Genomic DNA, 13,076 nt, shown 5'->3' with positions numbered 1-13,076 from the left:
AGGTAAAAAAATACAAATAACTGGAACCCAAGAGACCCTGTAGTGTGAAAGAACACAGGTATGAGATGTTAGCACAGAGAAAGAAATTAATTCAGTTACAGGAATCGGTGAAGTCCTATTTGATGGAGGGGACTCAGATAACCAGAGATGGAAAAAGAATCTCCTGAAGAGAAGTAAAGATGCAGACGTTAGAAAGTTCAGCCTATTTGAGGCAATCAGTGCAGTGAGGGCTTCCCAGGTCTTAATGGTCAAGACGTTTTTAATGCTTAACCACAAATATTCCTCAGACCCTTTAAAATAACCTTTCACACAACATTTAAAACAAACATAAAATTAATTAGTTTGCTTTAGCGTTTTTTTCCTTTTTGATGACATTTCCAATATGTATAAAGATATATCCACATTCCACTCTCTTTTGGTCTAAAACCTCAGGGTCTGAAAACTACAGTCCCAACAATGGTCTCCAGGAGAAGGCTCAGAACTTCAGGGTTTGATGTGATACTAATGACTTTAATATAAGGCAAATGTTGGGGCGCCTGGGGGGCTCAGTTGGTGAAGCGTCTGCCTTCGGCTCAGGTCATGATCCCCGGGTTTTGGGATGGAGCCCCGCATCAGGCTCCTTGCTCAGCAGGGAGTCTGCTTCTCCCTCTGCCTGCCCTGCCTCTCCCCCTGCTCGTGCTCTCTCTCGCTCTTGCTCTCTATCTCAAATAAATAAAATCTTAAAAATATATATAAGGCAAATGTTGATTACCTTGATGTATTTTCTATAAAAGACAAAAAATAGATCTTTGTTTTTTAAAATAAAAAGATCAGCAAGACATATGGCGCACACCTACATTTGCCAGGCAGCTGGCATTAACTGGAATCCGACATGCAAGCAAAAGCTTAGATGTCCGCGTTCTGCTTTGGCCCGACTTTTATTTTTCATGAGACTGTACATTCCGTGAGGGCAAAAAAATACGTCTTGCTTATTGTTTTATCACTGGTACCCAGTATAGTGCCTGATACAGATTAGACAAATACACCGAATAAACAGTCTTCATATTCATCACTGCATGTCCTTATCAAATTAAAACTGGACTTTATACCAGATGCAAACTGGTAATAAGCCTCTAATATCTTTTAGATAAAACACTCTACCCAAATAATGGACTCCAAACGACGACAGCTGTTATCTGAAGCTGAGGGAACTGGAGGAAAGATTAAGGATGGGGCCACCCTGCTCCATCTTTGTGAAGATGAAGGTAAAGAAGAGATTTTAGACACACGAATGTTTTCCAGGCGTGTGGAAGAGAGAAAACAGCTGCAGGAGAGCCAGAGAGGGACAGGGAAGAGCATGGGAGGAGGGCGCTGAGGAAGCGTTTCAAGGCTAAGGTCAGATGTTATCAAGTCCGTGGGGATTCCAAACGACCAGGAGAACAATCCAAGGACAAGCTGGGGTGGAAGCCTGGAGCAGGAATCTCCCTGAAGGCGAACGTGAGTCATCCTTCTAAGACAGAATTTGAGGGAAGAAGAAAGAAGCAACGTGAGGAGGAGACAGGGTTGAGGGACAGCTTGAGGAGACTTATTTCTAGCCAACAGCGTCCCCCCCGCTGGGTGAGTGACGAGGAAGAAACCCACATCCTATTTCAGAGTTTTTCTTCCTATTAAATAAAGCAAGCCATCAAATTCCTTGAGCTAAAAATCACCTAATTAAATATCCAGGCTTAATCTTCTAAAATGAACATATGCTTGACTTCCAATTGCTACTTCCATCATCCCCGTGCCTAACGTGACATCTTTAGAAACCTTTATGAAAGAAAACACAAGACAATTAGCCTTCAGTCAAAAAGCATTAAAAATCGAACCTAAAGCTTACCATCATTGGCTTGAAAACGTTCAACTCAAAATGTCCATTGCTGCCCCCCACGGTGACGGCGACGTGATTCCCCATGACTTGGGCGGCAACCATGGTCAGCGCTTCACACTGGGTCGGGTTCACCTTGCCTTCAAAAGAGCCACCAAGGAAAGACGCCACATCAAACATGCTCGAGGCCTCGAGTGTCCGTTAAGATTAGGGATTATGTCAAATAAGCAAGAAAAGAAGGAAATCTAACTTCATTAAATAAAGCGAGTCCCCAACCATCAGTGCTGATACAATGAAACAAACCAAGCAAAGAGAGAGGGATGGGTTGCCACAAACCATGAATCATTCATTCAATGGCTAATGAGTCATGAATACTCGCACCCACACATTAAATCAGTCCTCCCCATCTCCACGGCGTTTGTCCATTGTACACATATTTATGGAGCCAGGCACTGAACACACCGCGGTGAGAGGGAGAGGGCTGGCAGTTATAGCACGTGAGGGGTAAATACCGAGAAGCCGGCTGCTATGGGAACAGTCATAAAAGAGGCACCTCGCTGACACTGGGGAGACTTCTTGGAGGAAGCCGACATTAAGCTGGAATTCTCCTACTTATCGTAAGTCTCCAGAGCCCCACCGCCCCGGGAGCACCCCTCTGACGAGCTCAAGTGTGAACCAGACACCCCAGAGTCCTCTGACCAGTACACGGCAACACACTGGAAAGGTTATTTCTTTATCTGTGAATCTGGGTTTCTCTTTCCTAGGCAATCACCTTGAATTTGCAGTCAACGAAACTCACATCGTTTCTCAACTTGAACTATTTTAAAATCAGATCTCTTCTCATTCTATACACACGCACAGATTTAGAAGAATCTACAGTCAGCTTTCTTTTTCACTATTAAAAGTCACTTTGTCAGTTTCACTCAAGCCCACAGAGGCCTTTCTTTATGAACCTTGATCGTGTCACCTGGCGTACGGCTGTTCCCTTGTCCGCTGATGTGACACATACGCATTCCCTGCCTTTGCCCTCCGTCACCAGTCAAGTGCTGGAGGGGCCGAGCCCTTCAGCCTGCTACCGAGACATGCCCCCAGTGTGAGGTCCACTCATTAGTGTCACTGAAGTGTCACTGTTCACCCACCACATTCATCTTACAGGGCTGCCCACACGTCCCCACAGACTCCGTGAATGTCACAGGAGTCTGTCAAATGACTCGCTAGAATCCAGACAGCCAGTGTCTGTGTCACTTCCCTTATCTGACAGGCCAAAACCCACAGGAAGAAATGAAATAACAGGCAGTTGGAAGAATTCATTTTTATGCAACCCATGCTGATCACTTTAACAGCTGGTTTCAGAATTCTTTGGGCTCTGGATTATGAAAGATGGAACTTACACATTCTCTCGTGTAGGAATCAAAGTACACGTGCTAACTCTCTGCTCCTGTACTGCTGGGTGCTGCTCCCAATTCTGACTACAGGTGGCCAGCAGACATGGTGAAATGAGCGCCCACACGTCCCGATCCATGCCTGGGATCATGCTGACCACAAGGAGACACACTCTGCTCTGAGAATGCCCGGGCTCTTGTCAAGCGCAGGCGCTGATGTTCAGCAGCTCTGTCATTACCTGGCATGATACTGCTTCCTGGCTCGTTTTCAGGCAGGATCAGCTCTCCCAGACCCGAGCGGGGACCAGAACCCAGAAAGCGAATATCGTTTGCAATCTTCATCAGGCTGCAGGCGGTCGTGTTCATGGCCCCACTGAGCTCAACCAAAGCATCGTGCGCGGCCAGAGCTTCAAACTTGTTAGGGGCTGTGACAAAAGGTAAGCCTGAAGAAAGAGAAATTACTCCGACTGAACAGGTAGAGTGAAATGTGTTTTCTAACATCAGCAAGTTAAACAGAAAGTTCCAGGATATGAAAAGCAAAAACAGAAGAAACACTTAACTTCAAGAAAAAATGCTTATTTTATGATTCAAGCTTTGTCTATGTTGAAGTCCTGAACCAGTAGAAGAATCTGGTGATACTAGCGTGTTTAAAGGATAAAGAAACAAGGACAGGAAATGCACTGCAAGAAAAAACGCTATTCTTCTGCGAACACATGTATGATGCCTGACTACTTTCGAGTAAGGAGGAAAAGTAGCTCAGGTTCACTTTATTCCACACCCCTTTACTAGTACAGTTTTTCCCCATCTCGGGCCATTCTAGTGCCTCCTTTAGCGAGAACCCCACAGATCCCAAGAGGGCAGGGGGCCAAAAGGAGTTAGACATTTCACTCAATGTCGCCTGTGTTCAAAATTTTGAAGAGCACATATTCTAATCCCTATAATACAGTACTTTTCGATTAAAACCTGACTGAAAAAAAAATCTCTGCTGGAGAGCAGTAATGCGCATCGTCTAATTATGTCTGTCCTTTCTGCTAGTAATCTTTGGAATCTGTATCTTTGGAAGAGTTTTCTAGAGATGACAACTCAGTTGTAATAACAGTTATTACCGAGAACACAGCACTCTCTCTACTAAAGGAAAAACAAGATTCAAAAAGGTCATTAACTCAGAGAAATACCCCAGTATGATATAGGGAAAAAAGAAATTAAGCCTGTCAATATCTCAACATATTTACCACTGAAAGGAATGTGTCTCAACCATCCTTTGATTTCGCCTGCTTTGAAAATGGGTATTCGAAACAGCTTTCAAGGGAAAATAACCGAGGAGCACCATGAGAGTAAACAAGCCAGCACTGACGGGATTTAATTACATACTGTACGAATCATACACGGGAAACTTAAAAGGCAAAAGGATTAACACTGCAACTTCTGAAACAGACATAAAACACATGTTTGATGGGAAAGTATTATTTTTAACTTTAAATACACAAGAATTCACAGCAGAAACACCTAGAAAATATGGGCAGGTATAACGAAAATGAGTCGTAATTCATATTATCACTGACCTGTCAGTGCAGCCACTTTGGCAGCAACCTTCTCTGCAAAGCCTACTCTAGTATTTAAGCCAGTGCCGACCGCGGTGCCTCCAGCTGCGAGCTCGTAGATCCTTGGCAGGGCGGCTTTTATTCTCGTCATTGCATATTTCACTTGTTGAACATAACCACTAAATTCCTGGAAAGAGAAGGAAATTAAGGTGAGAACTCGTGATTTCCCAACAGCTTACAAGTTAGTCTAATGTTAAACAGAAGTTCTTTTAAATATGTTTCAGGTACTAAATTATGAGCTACCAAGTGGTATGTATACCATTTTAATTCCTACGACGAACAGAGTACAAGGAAAAATGAGGATTTATAAACCTATAAGGTGGGACGACGCCACAGAGGATAACACGCAGCCTCTCTTAATAGAAAGCAAAGAGAAACAACACAGGAAATAAATTTTAAAAAGAAAGACTTTAGTACATTAAATTATTGGTTTGTTCACAGGTGATTTTTTTTTTTTTTTTGGTATATCCCAGACAACTTCAAGAAAGAAGAAAAACCCTGAATCCTCTCCCAAGACAAATGCAAGCATAGACATTTTCTCCACACAGTTTCAGTTTAAAAATCTAACAGAGAACAGGATTATGCTTTGAAAATATTCAAGAGGCTGACCAGCTCATTGAATAGCACAAGACGGTAACAGGCTAGAGCAAGACTATCGCACGACTATCGCTTCAAGATGCAAGTCAATTCTGCTATTAACGTCCCACTGGTTCCCAGAATTTGGCACACTTTAAAAAAAGAAAGCCACAGAATTTACTGTCTGAACACAGCAGGGCCCCTTTGAAGAATTATGCAGGGACAAAAGGCATAAACCAGAACTCAACTGAGCAAGCCAGAATATACAGTTACACTAAAGCTATCTTTTTCCTGCCTAAAAACACTGAAAAACCATGAATGCTTTTGACTCGTATTAGAATATCTTACTGTTTTAAAGACAACATTTTAGAAGCTATGACTCCTTTCAGGTAGACCTGACCCATCCAATCTAATGTCACTAACAGATACACCAGCTGCAGGCACTGAAGAAGTTTATTTTTATTGGGGAAAACCTGCATAAACGCAAAAGACAATTTCAACAAAAGCAAGTGGAGGTGCTCTGGTAAGGTGAAGTCGGACAGAAAACTGTTTCTGATGTAACAGGCAGAATGAAGATTACACAGGAGGTCATGGCCCAGACGTTAGCACCGTGGTTTTCCACCATGTGACACCCAACAAGGAAAACATTCGCGACCAGAGGGATCCTCAAAGGTTTCAGACATTCGCTGCTCTTCTGCAGAAAGCACGCCATGCGCTAAGAACCCGTGAGGCAAAGAGAAGAGCCTTCAGACACGACTGAAGTTAGGGAGCTCGCTTCCCTCACACCGCCGGCATCCCAATGAACCATTCTGTTCTCGTTCCTTCCGTACTGAAATTAAGCTAAGCTATCAAACTTCTCGCAGTGTCCGTCTGAACAAATCTACAAATGGGACTCTCTTCAAGTAAGCAGCACTCACTCACCTCGCCATCACCTGAGACACCTGACTGTGCAAGTCCTACCTCCCAAACCACAGGAGAGTTTTACTAGCAGCACTACTGCCTAATCCCTTTCATCTCCTCCGTGGTGCATGCTATTAGACACTGTTTGAGGCACTGATCAAGAAACATAAGAACACTTCCCGGTATTTTGGAGAAGAGAGTAGTATCTCTTTCCCATGTGGCCCAATACGATCCTAGAGGCAGATATGCCTTGTTTAGTCCACTTAAAAGTAAGTTTTGTAGAGCCTATTAATCCAGAGGAAGAATACGATCCTAGAGGCAGATATGCCTTGTTTAGTCCACTTAAAAGTAAGTTTTGTAGAGCCTATTAATCCAGAGGAAGAATACGATCCTAGAGGCAGATATGCCTTGTTTAGTCCACTTAAAAGTAAGTTTTGTAGAGCCTATTAACCCAGAGGAAGAGACAAAGGGAGACAGGATGACGGTCGGTGACGATGACGACGATGGTGACAGCGAACCCCAGGACGCGCTCATTACTACGCGTCGGCAGGGTTCTAAGCCCTCGACATGAACCGATTCGAACCTCACAACCAGGCCAGGATGCAGAGGTTCTTTTCCTCATTTTAAAGCTCAGAAAACTGCGGCACAGAAAAAGCTCACTGATTTTCCCCAGGTCCCACTGCTTGTAGACAGCAGAGCGAAGCTCTCAACCCGAGCCGACTGCCCCGAGACCAGCTCACCGTCTGCACGCTGCGCTCTTCCCCTCAGAAGGCGTCAGTGAAACTACTGACCGGTCCAGGCAGAACCGTCTCTGCCACTGAACTGAAGTGCTGTGACCTGGCCCTTTACACCAGGGTGACGTAGAGGGCAGGATGCGGGCCACCTGCACCAACCCCGAACGGAAGCACACCCAGCCACGCTCCTCTACCTGCCCGAGAGTGAGAGGGACGGCGTCCTGGGTGTGCGTTCGCCCAATTTTGATGATCTGGGTAAACTCCTTCGACTTCGCGTCGAGCGCGTCGTGCAGCTTCTGCAGCCCCGGCAGGAGCACCGCATGGACTTCCATGGCGGCCGCAATGTGCATCGCCGTGGGAAACGTGTCATTGGAGCTCTGTCGGAAAATTTACAGAAAATGTAAACGCTTACATCAGAAGCAACAAAAAACAAACTTGGATGTCTCCATTAAAAATCTAACTAAATGATTACTCAGCACGCATGTCTTTAGTGCTCAATTACAATGATGTGTGGCAAGTCAGAGGTCACTTAAGGTCAAAGAACAGCAACCGGGTTTAGTGAACTCAGGACTGTATCATATACTATTATGATATCTGCTAGTAAGTGACAGCGAAACATGAAGAAGTACGGTTAGCAAGTGCACGTAAGGGTAGCGATAAAATATCTTATAGTTACGCAGTACAGTCTTTCATCAAACTTGAGTAAAACTCTTGTGAGGTAGTTCATTACTTCAAAAATAGGAAAGCCAAGCTCTCAAAGAAATGATGTGGCTTGCCAAAACATTGAGGAACTGGCAGAACTGGGACCTAACCAGGAAGTCCACACTCCGTGCTCTGTTTTCAACTGGAAACCCCATACTTTTACATTATTATGCTATTTAAAAAAGATGCATTATTTTTGTAACTTTTTACTATGGAAAATGTCAAACCATTTACAAAAGTAGAATGAACGGTATAAGGAACCTAAATCACAGTGCACCCAATCTCACTTCCCACATAGCTCCTCCCCACTCCTCCACCGAACGCACACACTGCATTACCCTCACATAGATCTCAGACTGCAGTATACACACAAGAGGAGGTTATATATTTAATAAGTTTGAAAAATCCTTCAAACAGTAAACTTATGTGAAAAAGCTTCCCCATTAATACTTAAAAATATGTTAAATTACACCTAGCACTGGGTCTTGATTTCTAAATATTTTCCAGTAAGATCCTCCCAGAGTTCCCTGGAAAAATGAGAGCTGATAGGGGCTGGGGCAGGGAAAATACAACATGATGAGCCTGGAGCACCTGGTGGCAGAAGAAAGTAAAGAACTACTTTAAAAAAGAAAGGAGGGGTAAAAAAGGATGGGGGTACATCCAAAGGACAGAGGAGCCAACGGAGAAGGCTGCCAAAGCCGGAACAATCTGAGCAACAACATAAATACTAACAGTATCAGATTAGAACTCTAAAAAATAAATATTCACAAATCCATGTTGATATACATAAACAAATAAGTGTTGGGGTGGAGAGACGAGGACAAATCTTTACAGAAAAGTTCCAATTAATACAAGTAGAAGGAACGAGGGGACTGCAAAATCACCACTAAGACATCACAGTCATAACTGCTATAGGCAAGATCCACTAAAGAATGATAACATTTGTGGACAAAAGTTTAAGGATGTTTGCACAGCCTCAAAATTACCTATTAATTCTGTGTTGATTTTAACATATGACCAAAAATTCCTTGATACTCCTCCCTTTAGAAAGTGAAGCTTAAGTGCAGGGCGTGAGTGCAGGCAGGCCTCCGCGGCTCACTTCGAACAGAGATGAAAGGTGGAGGAGCCCCCCGGCCTAACCAAAGGGTTGGTTCACATCACCAGTCCCAAGTCCTGGTGCTATCACGTACCCCGGCCGTGATGCAGTAAGAGGAGCCCTTCACTTCTCAACAGTCTTCCCAAAATCCAGCGTCTCCCTCTGATCATGAGAAAGCATCAAACAAACCCAAACCGAGGAATGTTCCACAAAATACCTGACCGCTACTTTCAAAAGTGTCAAGGTAACAAAAGACAAGCTGTCAGAGACTGGAGGAGACTAAGGGAACACAGTGACCAAATGCAACGTGTAGCGTGGATTATCTTGGGAGAAAAAAGACAGTGGTAGAAAACTAGGGCCATCCTAATAAAGCCAGTCTAGTTAAGGGTGCTGTATACCAATGTTAATTTCACAGTGTGATAAATGTACCAGGGTTATGAATAATGTTTAACATTAAGAAAGCTGGGAGAAGGGTATACAGGAACTCTGTGTGAAGTACCTTTGTAATTCTTTTGTAATTCTAAAATTATTTAAAAATACAGCATTTTTAAAAAACAAACCAAACAATACAAATACACATATATACTAAATTCAGGTGCCCTAATAGGGATTTTTATGAAGTTCAAGACATAGACCCAAGATTCCTAAAAGAAATAAGAACATGTAAGAAGTCCTTTCTACTAAAGAATACAAGCCAAATGAACCTTCCTTGTCAAAAAGCTAATGCCTGTTTTAAGCTAATACCTGAGCACAATCTCAGGTATCCTTTTCAATTTATAACAAAGAAAAGATTATATACTGACCTGGCTTTTATTAACGTGATCATTGGGATGCACGGGTTTCTTGCTACCAAGCTCACCTCCTAGCATTTCAATTGCTCTATTGCTAATGACTTCATTTACATTCATATTTGTCTGGGTTCCTGAGCCAGTCTGCCATACCACAAGAGGAAAGTGATCATTTAATTTACCTTCGGCTACCTGCAGGAAAAAGAGTTTAAAAAATGAATTATTAAAGATAAGAAACATTCGCTCTCCATTTAGCTCCTGTGATCAGCTATGATTAAGCAGTCACGTATCAAGCGCTATTGTAAAGACGCTCCCTTCTCTCATAGGCTAACTGATTTCCTGACGGTGCCGCACAGCTCGTGCTTGTCCGCCGACTCCAAGCTTCCGCAGCATCACATGTTCCAACCACCGTTACTTTACACAGTGGAAGGTTATCTACTCTGAAAGAACAATTTCATGGATTGCACGAGAAAACCGAATCAAAGCCGTCTTTCTTCTCCATCTATCTCCAACTACCTCCTCGAATGCTATCCAGATAGGGCCACCTGTGAAGGCTGGCACACGTGGTTTTAGAGACATTTACTGTGGTGCTCAGCGGACTATCCAACAGACGTTACAGCTGGAGTCAGCACGATAATGAACGAGTTACTTGAAAGTGAGTCTGCTAATAGCTACTTCGCTGCACAGATGTCCGATGAGCAGAAACTGCCAAGAGAAGAGACAAATACAGCCCAGATCTGTCCCCATTTCTGTCATATAATTTTATGCGTTAGTTTTTTAATTATAAGCTTTCTGAGACAGGAGTGCTTCACTTCATCTTCTAGAATGATTTTAGCTTAAAAAAATCATTACACACTTAGAAAATTATTACCTTAAACAATTAGTCCATTTTAAAGTAAAACTTTTTTCCTGGTTATATAATAGATGTTCAGTATGGAACATTTTGAGAAATGAGCAAAGTGTGTAAGTTACGAAAGCCCTACCCCTCAGAAACAGTGACTCTTGGCATTTTGGCTTCTCCCTTTAAGCCTGCCCCAAGCAACAAAAAAACATGTTTTCTGTTCATATTTTCCAAACACAATTAGGATCATAAAATACATACATTTTGCTACCTCCCTGACCCCACACTTCCTATATGGTAGACTCTATCGTAGGACATTCTTAAGAAACTAATTTTCTATGGCTCTACTATGAAATGTATATAAGCATCTGTTACGGTCGGTACGGTCTAATCTGTTATTACCGTAAATAGTACTGCAATGAACAACACTGTAAATACAGGTTTTTAACCTTTATCTCTGACTACTTCCTTACGATCACGTTAAGTGCATTAGTGAAATTACATTCTCCATACATAACATCAAATAATCGACTAGTTTTAAAAGGAATCATTTATACATAAAATAAAAAATCAAATACAAGTTTAACAGTGTCTCTTCAAGTTTTCTTTAAACTGTATAAATTAAAAGGAAAAATCAAAAAAATTAAAAATAAAAGTCAGGGTGTCTGGGTGGCACAGCCAGTTAAGTGTCTGACTCTTGGTTTCAGCTCAGATCATGATCTCAGGGTTGTGAGATCGAGCCCCACATCAGACTCCGTGTGGAACCCACTTGAGAGATCTCCTTCTGCCCCCTCCCCTTTCTCTCTCTCTCCCTAAAATAAATGTCTTGAAAAAATAAATAAAAAATAACACAATAAAAGGTACAGCATCCTCCAGAAACTGTTGCCACAATATCAAATCACCACATTAACATCCTCACCAGACAAGAACACGGCCAGGCTGCCGTGACATTCACTAACTCAGGAACTCAGTGCCCTTTGCCCGGCCAGAGCCCAGCATCATCTAGTGGAGACGCGGGTGGGCTGCCGCTGAGTAAAGAGCACACGTAGCACCTCCTACCTCGTCTGCTGCCTTCATTATGGCCTCAGCAATCTTTGAGTCAAGACCATAATCCTGGTTTACTTCAGCAGCCGCTCGCTTCAAGATGCCGAAAGCTTTAATAACTGGGATCTAAAATTAATCAGAAAAATATCTCAAAATTGCAAGTTTTGTTAAGCATAAAAATTTAAGATTATGATGTTATGCAAGTGCAAAAACTGTACATAAAACACTGAAGTAAGTAATGCCACAGTAACACTAAGATTACACACAGGTATGTAACGAACCAAGATTCATCATGTATCTGTTTAGGGAACAAAACAAGAGCAAACAGGTTGACTCTTTAATACGTGTGTCTGCCCCCCCCAACCTGTACCCCTTTCTTATAATATAACGGATATGTGTTTATTTCATGTATATAAACACAAATAGTACTCAATCATTTCACCAGCAAGCACCGTTATTTTCCCTCACTGGATCTCATGCCACATTATAATTTTTCCTTCTTCTTTTTAAAAACAATAAAAATAAAAAGAATATTTAACGCCAATAAGTTTGAAACAACCATTCTAAATGGGTATCATTTCATCCCAAAGCCAAAAAGCAGTTATTCTAGTTAGTCAACAAGGCTTTGACACTCCTTAAGTCACTGGAATGTCCGTCAGAATATTTCTTTAAACCCAGGGTACTACATACAGACTTGGGACTGACAGCTTCTGATGCCTCTAACCCTATTTCAAACACTTCCAGTTTGCAGGTCTTTTCACTTCCTGCTCTGAATCAGCTCACCAAATTTAAAGAGATGAAATTCAGCAACTTTTGAAGACACTTCAAGAAGTGGTATCTGGTTTTTGTTAAGACCAGAGAATTACGTATTCTTACCAAAATTAATAATGCAGATTATAGTCTAGATCTCACAAGAGGTTTGAAGGGGGAAAGTGTGCAAGGGAGGAAGGAAGGGTGGGGAAAAGAGTACAGGAGAAGCTACAGTCCTCAAGGGGAATCAGGGTGAAAAATGAAGAAAAGGAAGGAATAGGACATGTTAAACCTGGGCCGAAGAGAGGACATGCCAAGGGTCAAATAGAAAAGGAAATAAAGAGAACATTTGTATTTTGAATTCTACGAAACGAGAATTAAAACATTTTTAAGTGTTTTACCCCAGTGAGATAGAAACAAATGGCACACAGCATTAGAAACTTAAAAACTTTAAACATGACATGGATGGGAATTTGAATTTCGACAGGAGCACACTGCAGTGGTGGCTTAAACTCCTGCCAAAGTCGGAACCAACGGCCCCTCCGCTCTGACCATCCGAATGCAGCGACTGACCCCAGCGTCTGCGGACTCAGAAAATGAAAAGAGGGTCACAGCACCGTTTCACTGACTACGATTCCAATAAAACGGTAAAATGTCACTGGGGAGAAAAGAAGGGTTTTGTTATTCTTAATTTACTCACATTAGAAGTTCATAATCTTTTTTGGTTTTATTTTCCTTTGGACCTCAGGTACAAAGGGCTGGGTTTACTCATACTGCTCAGGCCAGGGCACATCACAGTCCGCTTTGTATTTTAAA

The 13,076-nt window shown here is 42.4% G+C and overlaps 1 protein-coding gene across 4 annotated transcripts in view; it reads right to left on the bottom strand.

The window, feature by feature from the left end:
• FH (fumarate hydratase) overlaps positions 1 to 13,076 on the bottom strand; it is a 59,262-nt gene that overhangs the window by 37,690 nt on the left and 8,496 nt on the right. For all 4 annotated transcript variants that reach the window (XR_015723351.1, XR_015723352.1, XR_015723354.1 and 1 more), the window contains exons 3-8: positions 11,526 to 11,636; positions 9,641 to 9,817; positions 7,234 to 7,416; positions 4,791 to 4,956; positions 3,468 to 3,671; positions 1,859 to 1,986 (exon numbers count right to left, since the gene is read on the bottom strand). Coding sequence is in view for 1 of the 4 variants with exons in the window: in XM_045795845.2 (XP_045651801.1) it covers positions 1,859 to 1,986; positions 3,468 to 3,671; positions 4,791 to 4,956; positions 7,234 to 7,416; positions 9,641 to 9,817; positions 11,526 to 11,636 (969 nt within the window). In the remaining 3 variants the exon portion in view is untranslated. The remainder of the gene's footprint in view (positions 1 to 1,858; positions 1,987 to 3,467; positions 3,672 to 4,790; positions 4,957 to 7,233; positions 7,417 to 9,640; positions 9,818 to 11,525; positions 11,637 to 13,076) is intronic.

Source organism: Ursus americanus, chromosome 2, assembly GCF_024610735.1.
Source record: "Ursus americanus isolate L20-20 chromosome 2, mUrsAme1.1.p, whole genome shotgun sequence".
Taxonomy (NCBI): Eukaryota; Metazoa; Chordata; class Mammalia; order Carnivora; family Ursidae; genus Ursus; species Ursus americanus.
This window is presented reverse-complemented; position numbering and strand designations above follow the sequence as displayed.